This window comes from Tiliqua scincoides, chromosome 7 (assembly GCF_035046505.1).
Source record: "Tiliqua scincoides isolate rTilSci1 chromosome 7, rTilSci1.hap2, whole genome shotgun sequence".
Lineage (NCBI taxonomy): Eukaryota > Metazoa > Chordata > Lepidosauria > Squamata > Scincidae > Tiliqua > Tiliqua scincoides.
In genome coordinates this window covers 78,130,598-78,150,702 of record NC_089827.1, presented here as the reverse complement: position 1 = coordinate 78,150,702, position 20,105 = coordinate 78,130,598, and the positions used below count along the sequence as shown (strand labels likewise).

Below are 20,105 nucleotides of genomic sequence, written 5' to 3'. Positions count from 1 at the left end.
GTTGAAAGGGAGGGTAAAAAGAGTCCAATCTCTCCAGAGTGCATGGAGGCTGCTTAAAACAACAGTAATAGAGGCCCAGCAGAGGTGTATACCGCAAAAAAAAGAAGGGTTCCATTAAATCCAGGAGGGTACCCGCATGGCTAACCAGCCAAGTTAGAGAGGCTGTGAAGGGCAAGGAAGCTTCCATCCGTAAATGGAAGGTCGATGAAAGTGTCGACCCAATGTGCGGCGGCAGTGAAGAAGGCCAATTCTATGCTTGGGGTCATTAGGAAGGGTATTCAGAACAAAACGGCTAGTATTATAATGCCGTTGTACAAATCGATGGTAAGGCCACACCTGGAGTATTGTGTCCAGTTCTGGTCACCGCATCTCAAAAAACACTTAGTGGAAATGGAAAAGGTACAAAAGAGAGCGACTAAGATGATTACGGGGCTGGGGCACCTTCCTTATGAGGAAAGGCTACGGCGTTTGGGCCTCTTCAGCCTAGAAAAGAGAGGCCTGAGGGGGGACATGATTGAGACATACAAAATTATGCAGGGGATGGACAGAGTGGATAGGGAGATGCTCTTTACACTCTCACATAATACCAGAACCAGGGGACATCCACTAAAATTGAGTGTTGGACGGGTTAGGACAGACAAAAGAAAATATTTCTTTACTCAGCGTGTGGTCGGTCTGTGGATCTCCTTGCCACAGGATGTGGTGCTGGCATCTAGCCTAGACGCCTTTAAAAGGGGATTGGACAAGTTTCTGAAGGAAAAATCCATTACGGGGTACAAGCCATGATGTGTCTGTGCAACCTCCTGATTTTAGAAATGGGCTATGTCAGAATGCCAGATGCAAGGGAGGGCACCAGGATGAGGTCTCTTGTTATCTGGTGTGCTCCCTGGGGCATTTGGTGGGCCGCTGTGAGATACAGGAAGCTGGACTAGATGGGCCTATGGCCTGATCCAGTGGGGCTGTTCTTATGTACCCAACTAACCACTTGAGCCATGATCTCCTCCATCTTGCAAGTCAATAAACATCATTACTTTTAACTAAAGGTGTTTGCAAACAGTTATTTATTTTACTCAGAAGTAATTCTATTGTGTTGGGTAAGAATTAGGATTACAGCCTCTTACACTCACTGGAAACAAACATCTCTACTTTTAGCATATCTGGATTTAATTGTAAGTATTTGTCTACATGCAGTTCCCAACAACTGTCAGACATGACAAGGCCACAAGTATAGTTTTGGTGCCATCTCCTGACCCAAAGTCAGACAGCCACAAATCTGGAAGGCTGAAGTCTGCTAGATGTGCCTGGTGTTGGAGGGACATAGATGGCTCAGTGGCCTTCAGCAGGAAGGAAGGACTAGAGAAAGACAGAAGGTGGCCATGAATTGCACATCCAGGACAGATCTGAGAATATCCAAATCTTCAGTTTTTACACTCTACTCTCCCTGGTGAGGCGCCTAGAAGCTCAGACAACAAACACCATAGCCTCTTCTATCCAGCTTTTCCCACCTAAGGATGCAATCCTATACATGTACTCCCAGGAATAAGCCCCACTGAATGCCATGGGACTCGCTTCCGAGTAGACATGCATAGGCTCATGCTGCGAGGCAGGTAGGAGTCCATATGCAAAGCAAAGATCCTCTGCTTCAGGAAGCCTGAAACTGATTCAAATACACAAAGGTGACCTTCCCAATTTACCCCCTACAATACTTCAACCCCATGTCTATATATCCGCCCACATTCTCGGCTGAGGGAAAACTATACGTTACCTGAAATTCTTTGAAAGTCTCTTCCTTCACTTTTTTTTTTTTTAACTACAGCTAGCCATGGGAGGATGCAATCAGGAATGAAGGGTGGCTATAGGCTGTTCAATTCCTCCCCCCAGGGCATTTTTCCTCTCCAGATTTGCTCATCTCCCACCCACAGCTGCATTTCTAACCCCAAAGGAAGAAACACAAGGACTGCCTGCCCAGGCACAGAAGCACAAGCACGACCCACAGGGGTTGCTCCATGTTTTGCCCCATGAATTCCTTTGGCATCAAATGTATTTCTGTGCTTTGAGGGCCCCTGCTAATTGGGAATGGGAACACCCCACCACTGGAAGTATTTTGGAATGGGTGACTGCCAGCTAGCCAGCTCTCTTGCTGTACTACCATGCTTCTTCACTTTGCTCCCAGTTGTAGCATGAACACGAGCAGAAACTGGGAGAGAAGGCTGGTTTGGTGGCATCTAACATTTGCCCAGTTTTGCTCCAATGCAAGCCTGCAAATCAGACCAGGTATTTCTCCCTTAGGCCAATTTTGTCAACAAAAGGTTTATTATAAAGTCCATATAAAATTCTCTTCAAGGTTGTAAAACAAGTTTAAGATCTCCATAACATCCTAAGAAAGGATGTTAACCAGGGCACTGAAAATTTGAAAGTTGTCTTTTAAATAAGCATGACAGAGGAGATTCCAGACTTTAAAAATTAGCTCAGCACTCACCATTTACCATTAGACACTTGGCTGTTCTTTTACCAAGATTGAAATGCTGACCTGAGATGAATTTTTATTTCAAAAGTGAGAAAAACTGCAGCAGCCCCCTCTTAGAAAGGAACCTAGAACTTTTCCTGGTTTTAGAATAAGCTCAACAGAGGCCGAGACCCGAGTATAGATTTCACTGCATTTTATTTGAGAAATACCAAAATGAGTACAGAACTACTGTACCTTTTACTGGATTAGCTTCTATCCATAAAAGAATATGCACACATAAAAAAATATATTGGAGGGAAAAGAGAACTAGTTACCTAGCATGAAATATTTAGTGCAAGTGCCTTTATAGCTTAATCCCCAACCCCATTAAGTGAAACAAAAGTAACCAATAACAATGTCTAAGAACCCTAATAGATAAATAAAATCAAAAGTTTGGAGGGAGCAAACCACAGAATACCATCTGTTTGCTTTTGGAAACAGACTGCTGAACTTTTTGGATCTTGGTCTCAACCAACAAGGCAATTTTTAAAACAAACTCATACAATGAAATAAACAGGACAAAGCTTAAATCTAAACCCTTCTACTAGGTTGATTACTAGAGTGCCCATCATTTAGTGTAGTTCATAGCTTCATCACAAAATGTTTGAACAGAAATCCAAGGCAAGTACTATATTAATTAAGCGGCAGATGTTTCTACTTTCCCAATAACTTGGACAGATGAAGCTTGGACATTTACACTTCTTGAAAAAACTATCAAGATTGAGAGGCTGAATGACATGTCAACAATGTTACCTCCATAAATTCCAAATGCTTTTGGTAGGTCTTGGGGTTGCACTATTCAATAAGATACAAGGCTCCTACACAAAGAAATGGATAACCTCAACTCAATTATACGATTCAACATACAGCATTTAAGCATACATATTTTAAAGTAATCCAAAAAGGACTTTACAAGTGAAAACAAGACCCACTTTCACATTCAGTGTGCCTAATTATTCATACAATTATTATTTAAAACCATAAACAAAATGCAGTAATATAAAGAATCAACATATGCCCAGTACCTTTATACAGATGTACTGTGATTATCACTCTGAACTTAGAAGAAATGTTTTGTGAATGGTATTTAAATATTATGGCAATTAACATTGCACTGTATTTTACATAAAGCTTTATTTGAAAAAAACAAACATTTCAGTGTTAAAAGAGCATCCACAGCATCATCACCAATTTAACCAAAAATTATTCAAGTAATTCTACTCTTCTAGATTGATAAAAAGCAAGAACAGAAAGCTTTCTACTGCATGCAAAGTGATGCAAGCAAAACAAGTGTTACAGAAAAAGTGCATTTCTTTGACATGAATGAGCTCTCACAGCAAAGCAAAGTAAGTTTTTCCCCTATATAAATGTGGTGCTCTGCTACAGAAAATATCATCTGCATCAATACAGTCTGCATTTTTTATTTTCTGCAAACGAGAAAATCGTGTAAAGGTAGATTTGATTTTCCCTTTCCAAACCAATGTTAAATTTTGATGAAAGTTACTTTTCTCCAAAAGTTATCAAAAAATGAAGGGTGGGACTGAAAAAAAACTATAAGGAATTTCAAAAATGATTGGAAATTGTATCAAAAACTCTGTGTAAGTGTCATATAGAAAGTGCATTTAGAAACACTAATTTATATTTATACACTTTATACCCACTTGGCAAAATTAACAGTTTCACTACACAAGAAAAATTTCTACTTCAGAAGCTTTGGAGTCCGTTTAGCTGCAGTAAAAAATACATAATTAGTGCCATCTACTGGAAATTTGGAGTAATGATCTGAAACTGCAATCCTATAAACCAGTGGTTCCCAAACTGTGAGCCAAGTCTCCCTGCAGAAGCTGCAGAAACCAGCCACAGAAGCCTCACAAAAAACCACCACAGTATATAATGTATAGGACTGTCACCCTAATGGGGAGCCACGGTCATTGAACCTGTAGGTTAAGGAAGACGCCACTCGAAGAAGTTTGGGAACCAGTACTGTACACCCTTACCTGAGACTAAGTTCCACTGAACCCAATGGTGCTTACTACCAAGTAAGCATGGGTAGGATAGTACTGTTAAGTTGTTACTAGGCTGAAATTGTCACAAATCAGGAACTTATTTAAAACCAATTCATTTCTGAATAAACCCTTTTTCTTGACTAAAACACTCAAGAATCTGGCCCATACAGATATGAAAATGAATTTATAAGTGGCAACTAATGTTTACTGCAGAAAGAATAACAATCTGAATACTAACAACATTTGAAAGAGGATCTAAAGAAGGGGTAGAGGTGAAGGCAGGCCTGAGACAGGAGAAGTACTGGGCGGGTGAAATCAGGGAGTGTGTGCATTAAAATGTGTACACTATATACAACTTTATACAAATACCTGTACATTCTATACAACGTTAAAAACAGAGGGCATGTGAAATTTTACTCACCCTGCTCAAGTCTGCATACCCAGTCATATTGTGCCTACACAAACCAACATTATGGGCAGGGCAAACAATATGATTAATTCCATTCGCTCATTAATGTGCACTTTTTACTCCAATCTGACTTATAAAAAAAAGTATACCTACAACAGTGCAATCCCATACATGTCTGCTCAGAAGTTCCATTTACTTCCATGGGACTTAATCCTATGTATAGGATTGCAGCTCTAGACAGGAGAAAGTACATGCCACAGGAAAATACAAGACTTACAGTACAATCCTAGGTATGCCTACTCAGAAGCAAGTCCCATTGAGTTCCAACAGGACTTACTCCCAGGTAAATGTGCATAGAATTGCAGCCCTAGTAAGTCACTTTCTGTTGTTAGCCTACTATTTCTGAGCTCTGGCACCCACGTCCACATTCCTGCCTTGTTCCATGTACTTTGAGCAGCAAGCTCCTAACTTCCGACATACAGGTCCAGCCTATTTATACGCAGATTTTTTATACACAGATTTGACTCAATCCCTTGACTCAGGGGAATGGCCCCTGCAAATGAGAAGGAATGTGCTGATCTCTGGAGAAGGGGAAAAATGCATCCCTTTAAAATCAGTTTTAAAAAAAATGAACAGTCCTTTAACAATAGCCTCCTTAATGAGAGAGCCATAAGGCAGCTGGCTGACAATCAGTCAGTCCTTCTCTCTCCAGGCGACCCCTCCCTCCCCCCGGGCACGTGAAAGAAAGGTGATCACTTTGCATTGGTGAAGGGAGGGGCTGAATGAAGCTCCTTTCTAAGCTCTTGGAGGATGACTGATTGATGGATTGTCTTCTTAATGACTCTTATCCTACATCACAAAGGTCAGCAAGGCTGTTTTTAAATCATCAGAGCAAAGAAACTTTGTTTTTTAAATTGATTTGCTATAGTGAGTTTTTTGCCATCCAAGTGAGTAAGTGCTTCAAAAGGAACCCACAGGAATAATGAGGCTCAACTTGTATTTTCAATGAAGTCACAGGGTGGAAACAGAGAATGAATTTAAATACCTAGTATTGCAAATATCTTCCCATTCTTTGACTCCTAAAAGTTCTGCTACTATTTGTGCTACTCTAACACTGGAGTCCCTGAGGCAGTTCATGGCTGAACACAGTCACCTTCTGGCAACTCTTGCTGGACTGGAACCAACCGTATTGGCTTCTGCCTTTCCATTGGACCAGTCCAGCGATGTGGAGAGTGGGGATTTGCTGCATGGGAAACAGTCTGTCCTCCATATCTACCCAGGCTTTGCGCACTGGAGAGGACACTCTGTTCCAGAACCACCATTTAGAGCGCGATACCATAGTCTTCCGAGACTGAAGGATGCCAAGGAACACTATCACATCTCCTGTCCCAAACATTCCTCCTAGGAAATGCCTTAAATTGCAATCCCCTGTGGATGTACCTGGAAGTAGGTCCCCCTGAATTTAATGAAACTTAATTCTGAGTGAACATGCAGAGGACTGTGCTGCAAGGATTCTTTTCTCTCCATGGAATTCTTACAATGACTCTTCTCCCAATTCACTCCTCAGCTACTAGATTCCATTCATAATTTTTCTGCTACTATTATTTTTCTCTTCAAAAAGCCTCTACCTTGGAAAAATCTTAGTGATGTTGTAGAATTTAAAGATGTTGTTTACATGCTGTGAAAATTCCTAGATTTTCCACCTGTCCTGTCTCAAAACAAAGCAACAGATATTTTAGGGTCACTGCTGTTAGAAGTCAGCCCATGGTCTATTTTTTAGGGATTCACCTCTTTCATCCTAGAAAGTATCAGTTAAGCATGCTGTTCCTACTGGACCTGGCATAAATCAAGGCTGGGCACTCCTGCTTATCTGACTAGGGTCCAAAATCAGTTAAGGATTACCAAGTGACCATGTCTTGATCATGAAGTAGAATAATCACTACCAAAAGTGCATATATGGTTAAGTTGAAGAATGGTCACTAAGTGACTGATATCATGGACCTCTACTTTCGGGGAGAGAGATGTCATGGCAGAGAGGAACCATCATCCAAAATAAGTAAGACCAGAGACTAACTGCACAATCATAGGGATATTTACACAAAAATAAGTCCCATTGGGTTCAATGAAGCTTACTTGCAGGTATGGGACTGCAGCCTAAGAGCCCAATCCTATCCAGTTTTACAGTGCTGGTGCAGCCAGCTGGTGCAGCAGAGTGAAACTGCAAACAAAGCGACTGTATCACACGAAAAAGGAAGGAAGACCTCGCATTGATACCAGCAAGACCCGGGATCTGAGAAAAGTGGAGGAATTTGCACGAGCACTTGAGGAATCTCTTCCAGGCCCGGTCGATGCAAACGCATCCAACAGATGGGAACATTTCAAGAATGCCGTTTACAACACCGTCTTGTCCATATTTGGCAAGAAGACCAACAAGACGGCAGACTGGTTTGAAGCCCACTCTGAGGAGTTGACACCAGTCATTGAGGAAAAGAGGAGAGCTCAAGCAGCACACAAGGCCTGTCCCAGTGAGCGCAACCTGCAGGTCCTCCGAGCTGCTCGCAGCAAAGTCCAGCAGGCTGCCAGGAGATGTGCTAACGACTACTGGCTTCAGCTCTGCTCCCAGATACAGGTAGCAGCTGACACAGGCAACATCAAGGGGATGTATGACGGTATCAAGCAGGCCCTAGGTCCAACACAGAAGAAAATTGCCCCTCTGAAGTCTGCCACAGGCGAGGTCATCCAGGATCGGGCGCAGCAGATGGAACGCTGGGTGCAGCACTACTCTGAGCTATATTCCAGAGAAAATGTAGTCACCGAAGAAGCGCTGAACAACATTGAGTGCCTGCCTTTGCTGGAGGAGCTTGACAGTGAACCAACCCTAGAAGAACTTCACGTGGCCCTGGACTCCCTTGCCTTTGGCAAGGCACCTGGAAAAGACAGCATGCCTGCTGAAGTCCTAAAGTGCTGCAAAGAGATCATCGCTACTGAGCTGCATGAAATCCTCTGTCTCTGCTGGAGAGAAGGTGAAGTACCTCAAGACATGAGGGATGCAAACATCATCACGCTGTACAAGAACAAAGGTGACAGGGGTGACTGCAATAACTACCGTGGCATCTCTCTCCTTAGCGTTGTAGGAAAGTTGTTTGCCCAAGTTGCACTAAAGAGGCTCCAGGTACTTGCAGAGAGCGTTTATCCAGAATTACAGTGCGGATTCCGAGCCAGCAGGTCCACCACTGATATGGTATTCTCCCTTAGACAACTGCAGCAGAAATGCAGGGAACAACGGCAGCCACTCTTTATAACCTTCATAGATCTCACGAAGGCTTTCGACCTGGTCAGCAGGGACGGCCTCTTCAAGATTCTCCCCAAGATCGGATGTCCACCCACACTCCTCAGCATCATCAGATCCTTCCACAAGAACATGAAGGGCACTGTTGTCTTCGATGGCTCCACATCAGACCCCTTTGACATCTGAAGCGGCATGAAGCAGGGCTGTGTTCTTGCACCAACCTTGTTTGGGATTTTCTTCGCTGTCCTGCTGAAGCAGGCCTTTGGAACTGCAACAGAAGGCATCTATCTCCGGACCAGATCAGACCAGAAAGCTCTTCAACCTCTCCAGACTGAGAGCAAAGTCCAAAGTCCAGCTGAAATGTCTGCGTGACTTCCTCTTTGCCGACGATGCAGCTGTCACTACCCACTCTGCCAAAGATCTCCAGCAGCTCATGGATCGTTTTAGCAAGGCCTGCCAAGATTTTGGACTGACGATCAGCCTGAAGAAAACACAGGTTATGGTTCAGGATGTGGACTCACCTCCCTGCATTACCATCTCTGCGCATGAACTGGAGGTTGTCCATGACTTTGTGTACCTTGGCTCAACGATCTCCGATACTCTTTCTCTCGATACTGAGCTAAACAAACGCATCAGTAAAGCAGCTACCACATTTTCCAGACTCACAAAGAGAGTCTGGTCCAACAAGAAGCCGACAGAACATACCAAGATCCAGGTCTACAGAGCTTGCGTCCTGAGTACACTTCTGTACTGCAGTGAGTAATGGACTCTCCGCTCACAACAGGAGAGGAAACTGAACGCTTTCCACATGCGCTGCCTCCGGCGCATCCTCGGCATCACCTGGCAGGACAAAGTTCCTAACACAGTCCTGGAACGTGCTGGAATCCCTAGCATGTATGCACTGCTGAAACAGAGACGCCTGTGTTGGCTCGGTCATGTTGTGAGAATGGATGATGGCCGGATCCCAAAGGATCTCCATAGAGGAGATCGTGCATAGAGGAACTCGTGCAAGGAAAGCGCCTTACAGGTAGACCACAGCTGCGATACAAGGACATCTGCAAGAGGGATCTGAAGGCCTTAGGGATGGACCTCAACAAGTGGGAAACCCTGGCCTCTGAGCGGTCCACTTGGAGGCAGGCTGTGCAGCATGGCCTTTCCCAGTTTGAAGAGACACTTTGCCAACAGTCTGAGGCTAAGAGGCAAAGAAGGAAGGCCCATAGCCAGGGAGACAGACCAGGGACAGATTGCACTTGCTCCCGGTGTGGAAGGGATTGTCACTCCCGGATTGGCCTTTTCAGCCACACTAGACACTGTGCCAGAACCACCTTTCAGAGCGCGATACCATAGTCTTTCGAGACTGAAGGTTGCCAAAACAGCAGCCATGCCAATGGGGTGTGCACGCGATCCTGTGGTGGGGAAACAGTCTCAGAGGCCACCTCAACGTATGGGGTAATTTGTTCCCTTACCTTTGGGCTGTGTTGAGGCTGCACTGGTGCTGGAAAGTTGGATAGGATTGGGCCCTGATTCTACAAAGCTGCATTGGATAGTCTGATTATTTTATGCTTGTCTATCTAACTGGCACTGTGTTGTAAGAACCACACCCAGGTTCTTCATCATTGATGTCCTTATGCAAATACCTGTTTTGCAACAACCACCTTCCATGCATCTGAGAGGGATGATCTCCAAGGTGTCCCCTACCTGGTTTTAACTATCATAATGTTAGCAATTATTACCTTTTCATTCCAGAAGAAGGGTAAGTTGAGAAGAAGAAGGCAGGTGGCTGATAATAGGCCTCCCCCCCAACCATCACATTGTGACTTTTCTTCCAATTGTACAACAGAAAAGTCCACTACTTCACCTAATAAAATGACTGCAATTATGTATAGGAATAGGAGTTAATGGGTACAGGTGGCAAGAAAAAGGGAGGAATCTGAGCACCTAGAGGGCAACTCCGTTAAAACTTATTGTCCTGCCCAGTCTTCCAAATTGTTCTTTCATCCCTTTAAAAATTGTTTTTACATTTCCACAATTTTCTAAGAGCCACCCTGATGGAAGAATATTTTGCATTTTATTTGAGATGTGGTATTAACTAAAAAAATATAGCATTTAGGTGAAGTTTTTAAGGCAACTATTATTTAAAAGTTTTATTGTTTACGGACTGAAAAGATATTATCACATTTTTTTAAAAAAATGGCATCACCTATGAAAGCCAAGAAGCTAATAAAAGCTTCCAACTGCCACGCAAAGCTGTGAGGTATGAAAACAAAGATTTCCCAGCTCCAGCGGGCCTTCTTGATGGCCAAGAGTTCAGCAAACCATCGCATCGTATTTACTGTAGCAGAGACACCCAGGTCACTAAGAGGGACCTCCAGATGCAGGATCACCACAAACAGCACCCATTCGACCTGAGGGAAGCCCACAGGCTCGCAGGGCCACTGGCTGGCTCTTTGTCACCAAATGCAGGAGGTTGAATGCAGACATCACTGTAATATTCTCACCAACACAACCAGAGGCAAAGAACAGGGGCAAGAGCTGAGTAAGGAAAAAAAAAGATGAAAACAAAATTAAAACATCAAAATTGTTAGAGAACATTCACAGCAAAACTGATCGTTATGAACTGCTTAATGAAAATCTAAGATCAGCATCCCAAATCCCTATTTATCAGCGAGTTTTGTTCATTCCTTGCCACTGGCCTTATGCTTGATGCTACAAGCCCAACATAGAGTCGATCACATTTTGTAACATAGTTAGCAAAACAGTGACTTCGTTGCCTGGTACTAAAAACAGGACAACCAAAAATGGTAATTCAAAGATGACTGGGAAATGACTACATGAAGACTCCACAGAACACAGGGAACTGTCCCTTATACACAATAATATAACTGAGTTGCATAAATGTCCTGGATCCCATTAGAATAATGAGACACCTAATGCTGCACGAACTGTTGAATCCTTTCAATAGTTTCCCCCTAAGCAAAATAAGGATCTGACAAGAAGTGTCTTCATAAACAGTCGGGGTGCACAGCCCTGAGCTTCTCAGAAGAGGAGCAAGAGATGCTGTGTGGAACTATAAAGGAACTGAAATGGTTAGTTAACAAGGTAGGATAAATGCAGTTTCGCCCATGGGTTGACCACTCACTGCCTCAGACACAGAGACAAAGGTCTGTGAAGCAACTAAAATAGACCGTCTTACCTTCTGAAAAACTATACACGTGATTTAGTTCTGCAACACAAAGGCATACAAGTCTCTCTCTGCCCACCCCAAGAAGAGGGGAAAGCAAGCATTATCGCTTCACGACACATGTGTCACCAAAACACTTTGCGATGCATCTGACAGAATAACTGTGTGTGTGAACATGCCTGGTCCCCAACTTCAGCAAACTACACAACCAAACCATTTGGGTGCTTCTAAATGGAGAACAAAGGTGGGGCGGGGAGGAAAGGGGAAGCACCAGAATGAACAGCCCCAGAGCACCATTAAACATAAACATGTCATTTTCACGAGTGACTGCAGAACTGCTTTTTTGTTTCCTTTTTAGAAAAAAAAAAAGCAAACATTCTTTTGGAGCAGACTGCTGACTAATAAACGATCAAAGGGCTCTGCATTCCAAATACTGCAAATCAAAATGTGATTTTTTTTTCTAGCAACCTTCACCACAAGGAATAAACGTGTGCAGTGAAAATGTAATTACCCAGCAAAGCTGCAGTCTTATTGTGCCCCCGCAGCTGATCATAAAACATCTTCCTATTCTGTTTCATCAACTGTAGTACCAGGCAGCCTGTGCGCCTACCAGTCGCAGCCATCTGGCTTGTGTCAAAGCCTGCGAGTCAAGCAGCTACAGAGCAACAGGAAGAAAGGCAGTGATGTCACTCTTCAGGTCAGGCAAAGAACAAAGATGTATTCTACCGTTAAAAGACTGGGTGCCCCAGGAGTAGAGGCCTCCAGCATGCCTTTGCTGGTTGATTTATGGTTAGTGCTATTCTTGCCACTAGCTAAGTAGGAGAGCACCACCTAGTGGTTATCACCGAGAGCAAAAAAAAAAGTGCCAGGAAAATCAGAAGTGAGTGAAAGGGATACTTGAGTTGCTAAAGCTACACAATACAATTTATAGAAAAATGTAAAAGGCTGACAGCAATAATGTGTTGACAGCAAAAATGTGCAGGATGGACTGCATTCAGCATATGATTCAGCCCAAAATAAGTACAACTGGTCTCTGGTAGCCATGTCCTTGCATAGTGAACCGTTCGATCATTTCCAACAATGTGTCCTGATTTGCCCGGAAATTCAGGTGCGTTGCTCCATCTCAGGGGTCTGGCCTTATTATGCTACCAGCATTCAGGTAACAGAGTGGTGGAAAGCAAAGACGCCACTTCCTACCGCACAGCCATGCGGTCTTTTGGTTTGCAAGCTAAATGGTGTAGCAAAAGTGGCAGTTACATGAGGAAATCAAGGTTTCATTTACACTTGGATTACTTGGCTCTGTCCATTGCATTCAGCCTTTCCAGGTAAGCACAAACAGAGAAAGTAGCAGTAACACTTAAGATACTTGGGGCTACATCCTATGAAGAAGGGCTAACTAAGAATGATGACAGACATGACACATCTTAAGCCCAGCCCACATACGAAGGCACCACATGGGGTGGTAGAATGTCATTCACAATTCAGAGTGCAAATGGGACATACTATTTTTATTTATCTAAAAATTAGCTTTTGAAAAACTCAACCACTACCCATCACACACTATGCCAGAGACAGCATTAAGGTTGCAATACAGAATTTCTGCCAGTCATATGAGAGAGCAGAAGAAATTTTTGTTTTAAAACAAAGTGATGAGAACTATTCAAGTTTAAAAGAGCTTGACAGAAGTGCACAAATAATGGAATGACCACTAAATCTTTGTACAACAAGGAATCTGGCTGAAGAAGGCCAGTAACTTGCCCATCTGGTGCATCACAGCTGCATAACAGAGGTTAGAGCAGCCATTTTCAACCTGTGTGCTGTGGCACAATGGTGTGCTGTGAAAGGTCTGTAGGTGTGCACTGGAGTTTGGAGCACAACATTGAGAACTGCTGAAAACTTCTTTCAGGTTCTGCAGCTGTTTCTATGGCAGTTGACTGTAGTAACAAATTGTCTGTTCCTCTTCCTCTGCTGGCAGAGGAACACACAATTAATTACTACAGATAGTTGCCCTAGAAACAAAACCACAAAACCTGGAAGAATCTCCCAGATGTGCCATCACAAGAGGCAAAGACCACAGAGGCCAGTGTGTCATGGGAAGAAAAACATTAAAAGTTTCTGGGTTAGAGCGTCAATGAAAACTGAAGAGATCTTGTTTCAAATCCCACCTCAGCTATGATGCTCACTGGGTGAACCTGGTCAGTCATGGGGGGGGGGGAGGCAGCTGAGAGAAGCGCCTCATCTTGACTTCAATCAGGTGAGAGGCAGGACAACAGGCTGGATCCCAAGATCCTGCTAATTGGGAATCAGGTGCAGCTGTGATTCTCCAGTTGTGAGGAGTCAGAGTGAGGACAATAGCCTCAGGTGATGAGATCATTTCCAGAAGCTTCAACTGGACCAAATCTCTGATTGGCTGACAGTTAAGTTTAAGGTGTAAAAAGCCCTGCAGTTGGGAGGAAGCTGGCTACTCTTGGAGCTTGTTCTGTGCTATTCCATCGTGGGTGGCTGTTTGTATCAGCCCTGGTATGACAGGTAGAAGAGCTACCCTCTGCTTATACTCGGAAAGTTCCAGGGGAGTGTTAGGGACAAGTAAGCTTAGCTTTATTGTTTTAGTATTGTGTGTGTAATTATTCTCTGGAATACCTAAGTAGCTTTTGTAGTAATATAAAACATTAAGTTGGATAGGAATTGGTCCTCAGTTTACTACTGAAACAAACCAGAGTCTGGAGGCTTAAGTTCCTAGAGCTGGGGGAAGGGGATTTGGTGGCTATCAGAGTGCAGTTGCCCTTAGAACCCATATGCCCATGTCCTTGGTTTATTAGGCCAGTCAGGTGAATGTGTGCAACTTGTACTCGACATCTGGTTTTTTTTGCCTGGGAACTGTAGCCTGCTCTCTCTTGGAGTGTTAAGACCTTGAGTGTAGGATACATAAGAGCTAAATTAGGAATGTGCATTTCTGACTCACTGGGGATGTTAAGGCACTGAGCCAGGAGAAAGACCTGGACCGTGAGAGGCCTGCTATAGCACTGCCCTCATTTTAGAGACAACAGGCCAGCTCACTAGACAATAATAGGTTGGGCTGTTCTGGCAGGGACTTTCTCAGTTTTATGTGGCTAACAGCACAATCCTAACTTGTGCTGTTACAGCCAGGCTGCAATGGCCTGTGCCTGTGCTCTCCAGCACAGGGTGGGAGCAGCTCAGGGGTAAGGGGATATTTTCCCCCTTGCTGACCTCACCAGGAGGGGTACAGCATTCAGTGCCACCTCCAATCCTGTCCCCTTCCTGGGCCCAGTTCTCCCCTGTTTCACCCTCAAAACTCCCCCTCTCTATCTCTGAACCTCCTCTCTCCCATATCTTATCCCCGAGTTTTCCCTCTGTTCATACCATTTCTGATCTGCCTAGAGCAGTTGTACATGAGAACATGAGAACCCATGTGTGGGGAAATGGCACGCCTCTTGCCTGCTGAATCATCTTTGCAAAGGTGATTTTGGACTGACGATCAGCCTGAAGAAAACACAGGTCATGGTTCAGGATGTGGACTCACCTCCCTGCATTACAATCTCTGCGCATGAACTGGAGGTTGTTCATGACTTTGTGTACCTTGGCTCAACGATCTCCGACACTCTTTCTCTCGATACTGAGCTAAACAAATGCATCGGTAAAGCAGCTACCACGTTTTTCAGACTCACAGAGAGAGTCTGGTCCAATAAGAAGCCGACAGAACATACCAAGATCCAGGTCTACAGAGCTTGCGTCCTGAGTATGCTTCTGGACTGCAGCGAGTCATGGACTCTTCGCTCACAAGAGGAGAGGAAACTGAACGCATTCCACATGCGCTGCCTCCGACGCATCCTCGGCATCACATGGCAGGACAAAGTTCCAAACAACACAGTCCTGGAATGAGCTGGAATCCCTAGCATGTATGCACTGCTGAAACAGAGACGCCTGTGTTGGCTTGGTCATGTCGTGAGAATGGATGATGGCCGGATCCCAAAGGATCTCCTCTATGGAGAACTCGTGCAAGGAAAGCGCCCTACAGGTAGACCACAGCTGCAATACAAGGACATCTGCAAAAGGGATCTGAAGGCCTTAGGAGTGGACCTCAACAGGTGGGAAACCCTGGCCTCTGAGCGGCCCGCTTGGAGGCAGGCTGTGCAGCATGGCCTTTCCCAGTTTGAAGAGACACTTGGCCAACAGTCTGAGGCAAAGAGGCAAAGAAGGAAGGCCCATAGCCAGGGAGACAGACCAGGGACAGACTGCACTTGCTCCCAGTGTGGAAGGGATTGTCACTCCCGAATCGGTCTTTTCAGCCACACTAGACGCTGTGCCAGAACCACCATCCAGAGCGCGATACCATAGTCTTCCGAGACTGAAGGTTGCCAACCATTAAACCAGTTACTGGAGACACCTATTTTCCTTTAAAATTGCCTTAATTAATTAAGCTTACTCTAATTCCTTACCATCTTAGGCAAGATTAGAATAAGGCTGATTTAAACATTCCCACACAAAAGCCCTTTCCTAAGTTAACCAATTCTGCTCTTTTACATTTAACCAGTATAATTTACACAACGGCAAACAGGCTTTTAGCCTGTGATTGTAATAGCCACAATAAAATAGAAAAGAGGACATAATTACTTTTGAAATATTGTACATGTCAGCATAGAAACAATCCAATATAGGAAGGATACTGTAAGGATATGAATGGGCTTAATTCTCCTGGGCTGGAGGCTTAGGGGCCTTGCCAGTGACATCCCCCATGAAACTGGTTTAATTTCTTCCATACAAATGAATATTTGCTATTCTTCCCAACAGGGAAAAAGTAAAGCACTGTACTCTGCTATGTGTGTTATGACAGCCAAGCCTGCCTTTCCCTGTGGGTGACAGTGGCTTGCTCTCATGGACCGGAATCTTGTGTCGTGTATTTTTGTGCACAAACACCGCCACTTCCCCCCCTTAGCTGTCCCTGCCACAAGCAAGCCTACCCTCTGTGTCTGCACAATCTTCACCAGGAATAAATACTTGCAGCATGATGACAGAACTATATAAAGATGCAGCTTTTAAAAAAATGTTCTGTAACAACAGAACGTCAGCAAGATTTGTATGCATATGAGAGATTCTTAGCACATGAGTGAATGCAATTGGCATTATGTTTGAATGCGGAAGGATTCATATCTACCATATATGGATTGTGTGCCAGAAACTGATCACCATATGACTATGAAGAGAACCAAAAGGTCAAAATGCTATAGAAAACCCCTAAAAGACAACACTCTGTATGTCACCTATCATTTATTTACGAGCCCTGAATGGTTTGAGCTGCCCAGATTACAAGAAACGAGCTGGAATGACAAACCAGGACAAAACAGTACTGAAATATTCTACAGGCAGTTGTTTCCAAAACACACAAACCTCTACTTGCCAAGCCTGCAAAAGTGACCTCATGCACTTCAACACAAGTTCCATCTACACATGCAAGGGAGTCATATACACACTGAGGGCCTGATCCTATCCAACTTTCCAGCACCTGTGCAACTGCAACACAGCCCGGAGGAAAGGGAACAAGTGCTCCTATATCTTAAGGAGGCCTCTGTGACTGCCCCACCACCACAGGATGCAGTGCCCGCCCCACTGGCATGGCTGCACCAGCCCTGGAAAATTGGATAGGATTGTGCCCTGAGTTCTCAATTAGAGCAGTAAGTTCTATTGATTTGTTGGATTTTTATTCTTCCTCCAAGAAGCTCGAAGCAGCATTCAAACCTCAAAGCAGTGCTGTGCAGGCAGTTCCTCTGAGACACAGCTATCTGCCCAAGGCCAATCTGTGAGTTTGGGGGCTGAGTGAGTAGGGATTTCAGAAGACGCCTGCCAACCATCTGAGTGTTGGTTAAGATAATGCATACAGTACTGTATTTATCTCTGAGCACAAAATGGAGCATCTTTCCAACTTTAATCCTAGTTTGGAAAATACTAGTCTACAGAATATTTGTCTACTACTTGTCTACTTGCTTTCATCTCATTAAAAAAGTATATAAAAATATACAAAGGTTCCTAATTATTCTAAGCAATTATAGTTTCTTGAAGCAAAGATGCAACAATAAAAACTGGAGTGAGGACACCAAGACTATAATTGATGTACAATCTGAGAACACCAACTTCAAGACCATGTAAAAAGAACTAGTATTTTTCTATTATTTGCTACAATAATTCATTTTTCTATGTGTATACATGGTCTTTTGTTATGCATTGATTGGAATTTTAAAGATAAAATGTGGATTACTCATTTCTGAAATCTGAACAAGAATCACCATTGCTGCTCTGCATATTTATTTACAGAGGAGCAAAAATGGTTGTAGAAACACAGACAACTTTCATTTGTACACCACAGCCCCAGAGCATTAAAAATAAGTAGTAGACTGATGTGTAACCACAGCAGGTTATTTTTATATTACCTTCCCATGTCCAATGAGCAGCTGAAACAGACTTTCAACATCAAGAGTGGGCAAACAGACAGTGACTTTATTTTTGCATCCTAGCCAGAGGTTTACACCAGTGGCATAGCTAGAGGGGGTGCAAAGCACTAAGTCTGGCAAGCGCCTGAACCCACCATGCAAGTGGCCCGTCCTCTTTGGAGCCGTTCCAGGCGGTGGAGCAAAACAGGTCTAGGCCTGGAATGGCTCCAAAGGGGAGGGGCTGGTCAGATGGCAGGTTCAGGCACATGCCAAACTGAGTGCTTTGCACCCCCTCTAGCTATGCCACTGGCTCACACTTTGGGCCATTAAACGGGACCCACTGGGAAGTCTTAGCTTGGGGAGCATCAGCGACACCCCCTGCCCAGTCCCCAAGAAGAACGCGAATGCCGGTCCCTCCAGGCCAGGATCTTGCAGAGGAAGATCTATGTCAAAAGACCCCCCAACTCTCCATGCCGCCCGCAGGCTGTGGCAGGCAAACCAGCAGCCCACCCAGTGGCGCAGCCAGAGGGGCACTGCACTCCCGCAGCCTGCAAGGGCCCCCGTGCAGCCACTCCAGGCGGGGCCTGGCTCCGAAGGGGAGGGCTGGCTGCCTGCCTGCCTGCCTGCCTGCTGCGACATGGGCCTGGCCCCCTCTGGCTACGCCACTGCTGCCAGTCCACCTGCTCCCGAGCGGGGAGGGGCCGCCCGGAGCGGCTCCGAAGGGCTGCAGCGAGGCTCCCCCCAGCTACGCTACCGCCTCCCCGGCCAAGCCCACCGCCGGAGCGGGCCGGGGGCCCCGGGACTGCCCCGGGCGGGGCTGCCGGCCCTTACCTGCCACGAGCGCAGCGGCCGCCAGGAAGCCCGCGAGGCGCAGCAGCGCGCGTGGAGTCTCCGGCCGGCCGACGGGCGCTGCGGCCTCTCCGGCAGGCGGCATGCCGGGAAGGGGCTGGCGCTGGCCGGCGGCCGCGGCTCCAAATACGAGCACGGCCGGAGCCTGCCCAGGAGCGCGCCCCTCCCGCCGCCCGCCAAGGACGCGGCTGCCGAGGCCGGGGCCCCCGGGGATGCCCACCACCCGGGGCAGCCCCCAGCAGGCGCCCTCGGGGGCAGGGGAGGCAGAGGGAGGCCGAGCCTCCCCACCACAGGCCTTCGAGAAGCACCGCTCCCCGCCTCCCCACCCTCACACTGCGGCGCCACTTTCCGGCGCACTCCGGTGGGGAGGCTCGGCCTCACCTGCCTCCCCACCAGCTGCACATCCCTGCCTCAGAGGGCCCCCTTCTTCCTGCTGCACTCGCCAGGACCCTCCAAACACCCGTTTCCCAGCCTGACGTGTTCAAGTAGCCTGCAGAGGGAGCCCCACATGCCCTTCTCTAGGGGCACTCTGTGGGGCAGCAGCCATGCCTACAGTCACCCTCCGCACCACCCACTAAGTCTCACAGCTTCCTGCACTGGGAGAAAAAGAGGACTAAACAGAGCGATGCGAAGGCTCCAGGACAGCCTTTCCCAAACTGTGGAGTGGGAGCCACTTTTAGCTGGGTCCTGCAGGTGGCATTTGTCCCAGATTCTGTCACACTTTGCTTTCCCCCCCACAGAGCTCAACACTAAAATGTCTGCAGGTCCCATAGGATTTAGATTCTAGAACAGTATTTCTCAAACTGAGTGCCAGGACCCACTAGGTGGGTCACTAGCCAATTTCAGATGGGTCACATAGCAGGGACATGCAGTGAATGGGGAGGCAGGTGAGGCAGAGCCTCCACACTGGAAAGCACCCCAAAAACACCACAGCCATGGGAGGTGCACAAGCATTCACAACCCTTGCACTGCAACGGCTCTAAAGGAGGGGGAGCCGCGTGCATGGGTCGTGAGTGCTTGGACACCTACCATGGCAATGGTACTTTTCAAAGGTACTTTTTTATCTATTCAATTGTTAGGCACCTTGGGTGCCCTTTGGGGAGAAAGGTGGATTACAAATCAAATAAAAAGTGACAGTCAGAAAGTCACCTGTCACAGCTACTCCAGTTGACACAGGGCTCCAAGCTGCTTCCCCCTCTGGACTCAAAACGAAGAAAGGGAACCCTGGGGCTGGAAAAGGACAAAGGTAGCAGAGCAGAGGCTGGGCAGCAAAACCACCAAACCGGTCTGGAAAGGACCAAAATAAGGTGGAGTGCTACACTCAAGATTTATGTAAAAAATGGCACATGGCCTACTGGGGGTTGTCCTCTGCAGCCCTAGATAATTTGCGGTAGACTCACCTTAAGGGATATATAAAAATTT

General features: G+C 45.8%; 1 protein-coding gene across 1 annotated transcript in view; it reads right to left on the bottom strand.

The window, feature by feature from the left end:
* The window catches only part of MSRB3 (methionine sulfoxide reductase B3), a 42,651-nt gene extending 22,964 nt beyond the window's left edge, over positions 1-19,687 (bottom strand). Inside the window, exons 1-2 of the mRNA XM_066634518.1 lie at positions 19,642-19,687; positions 18,666-19,001 (exon numbers count right to left, since the gene is read on the bottom strand). Coding sequence (XP_066490615.1) covers positions 18,666-19,001; positions 19,642-19,687 — 382 coding nt within the window. The remainder of the gene's footprint in view (positions 1-18,665; positions 19,002-19,641) is intronic.
* Positions 19,688-20,105: the final 418 nt, after the last annotated feature.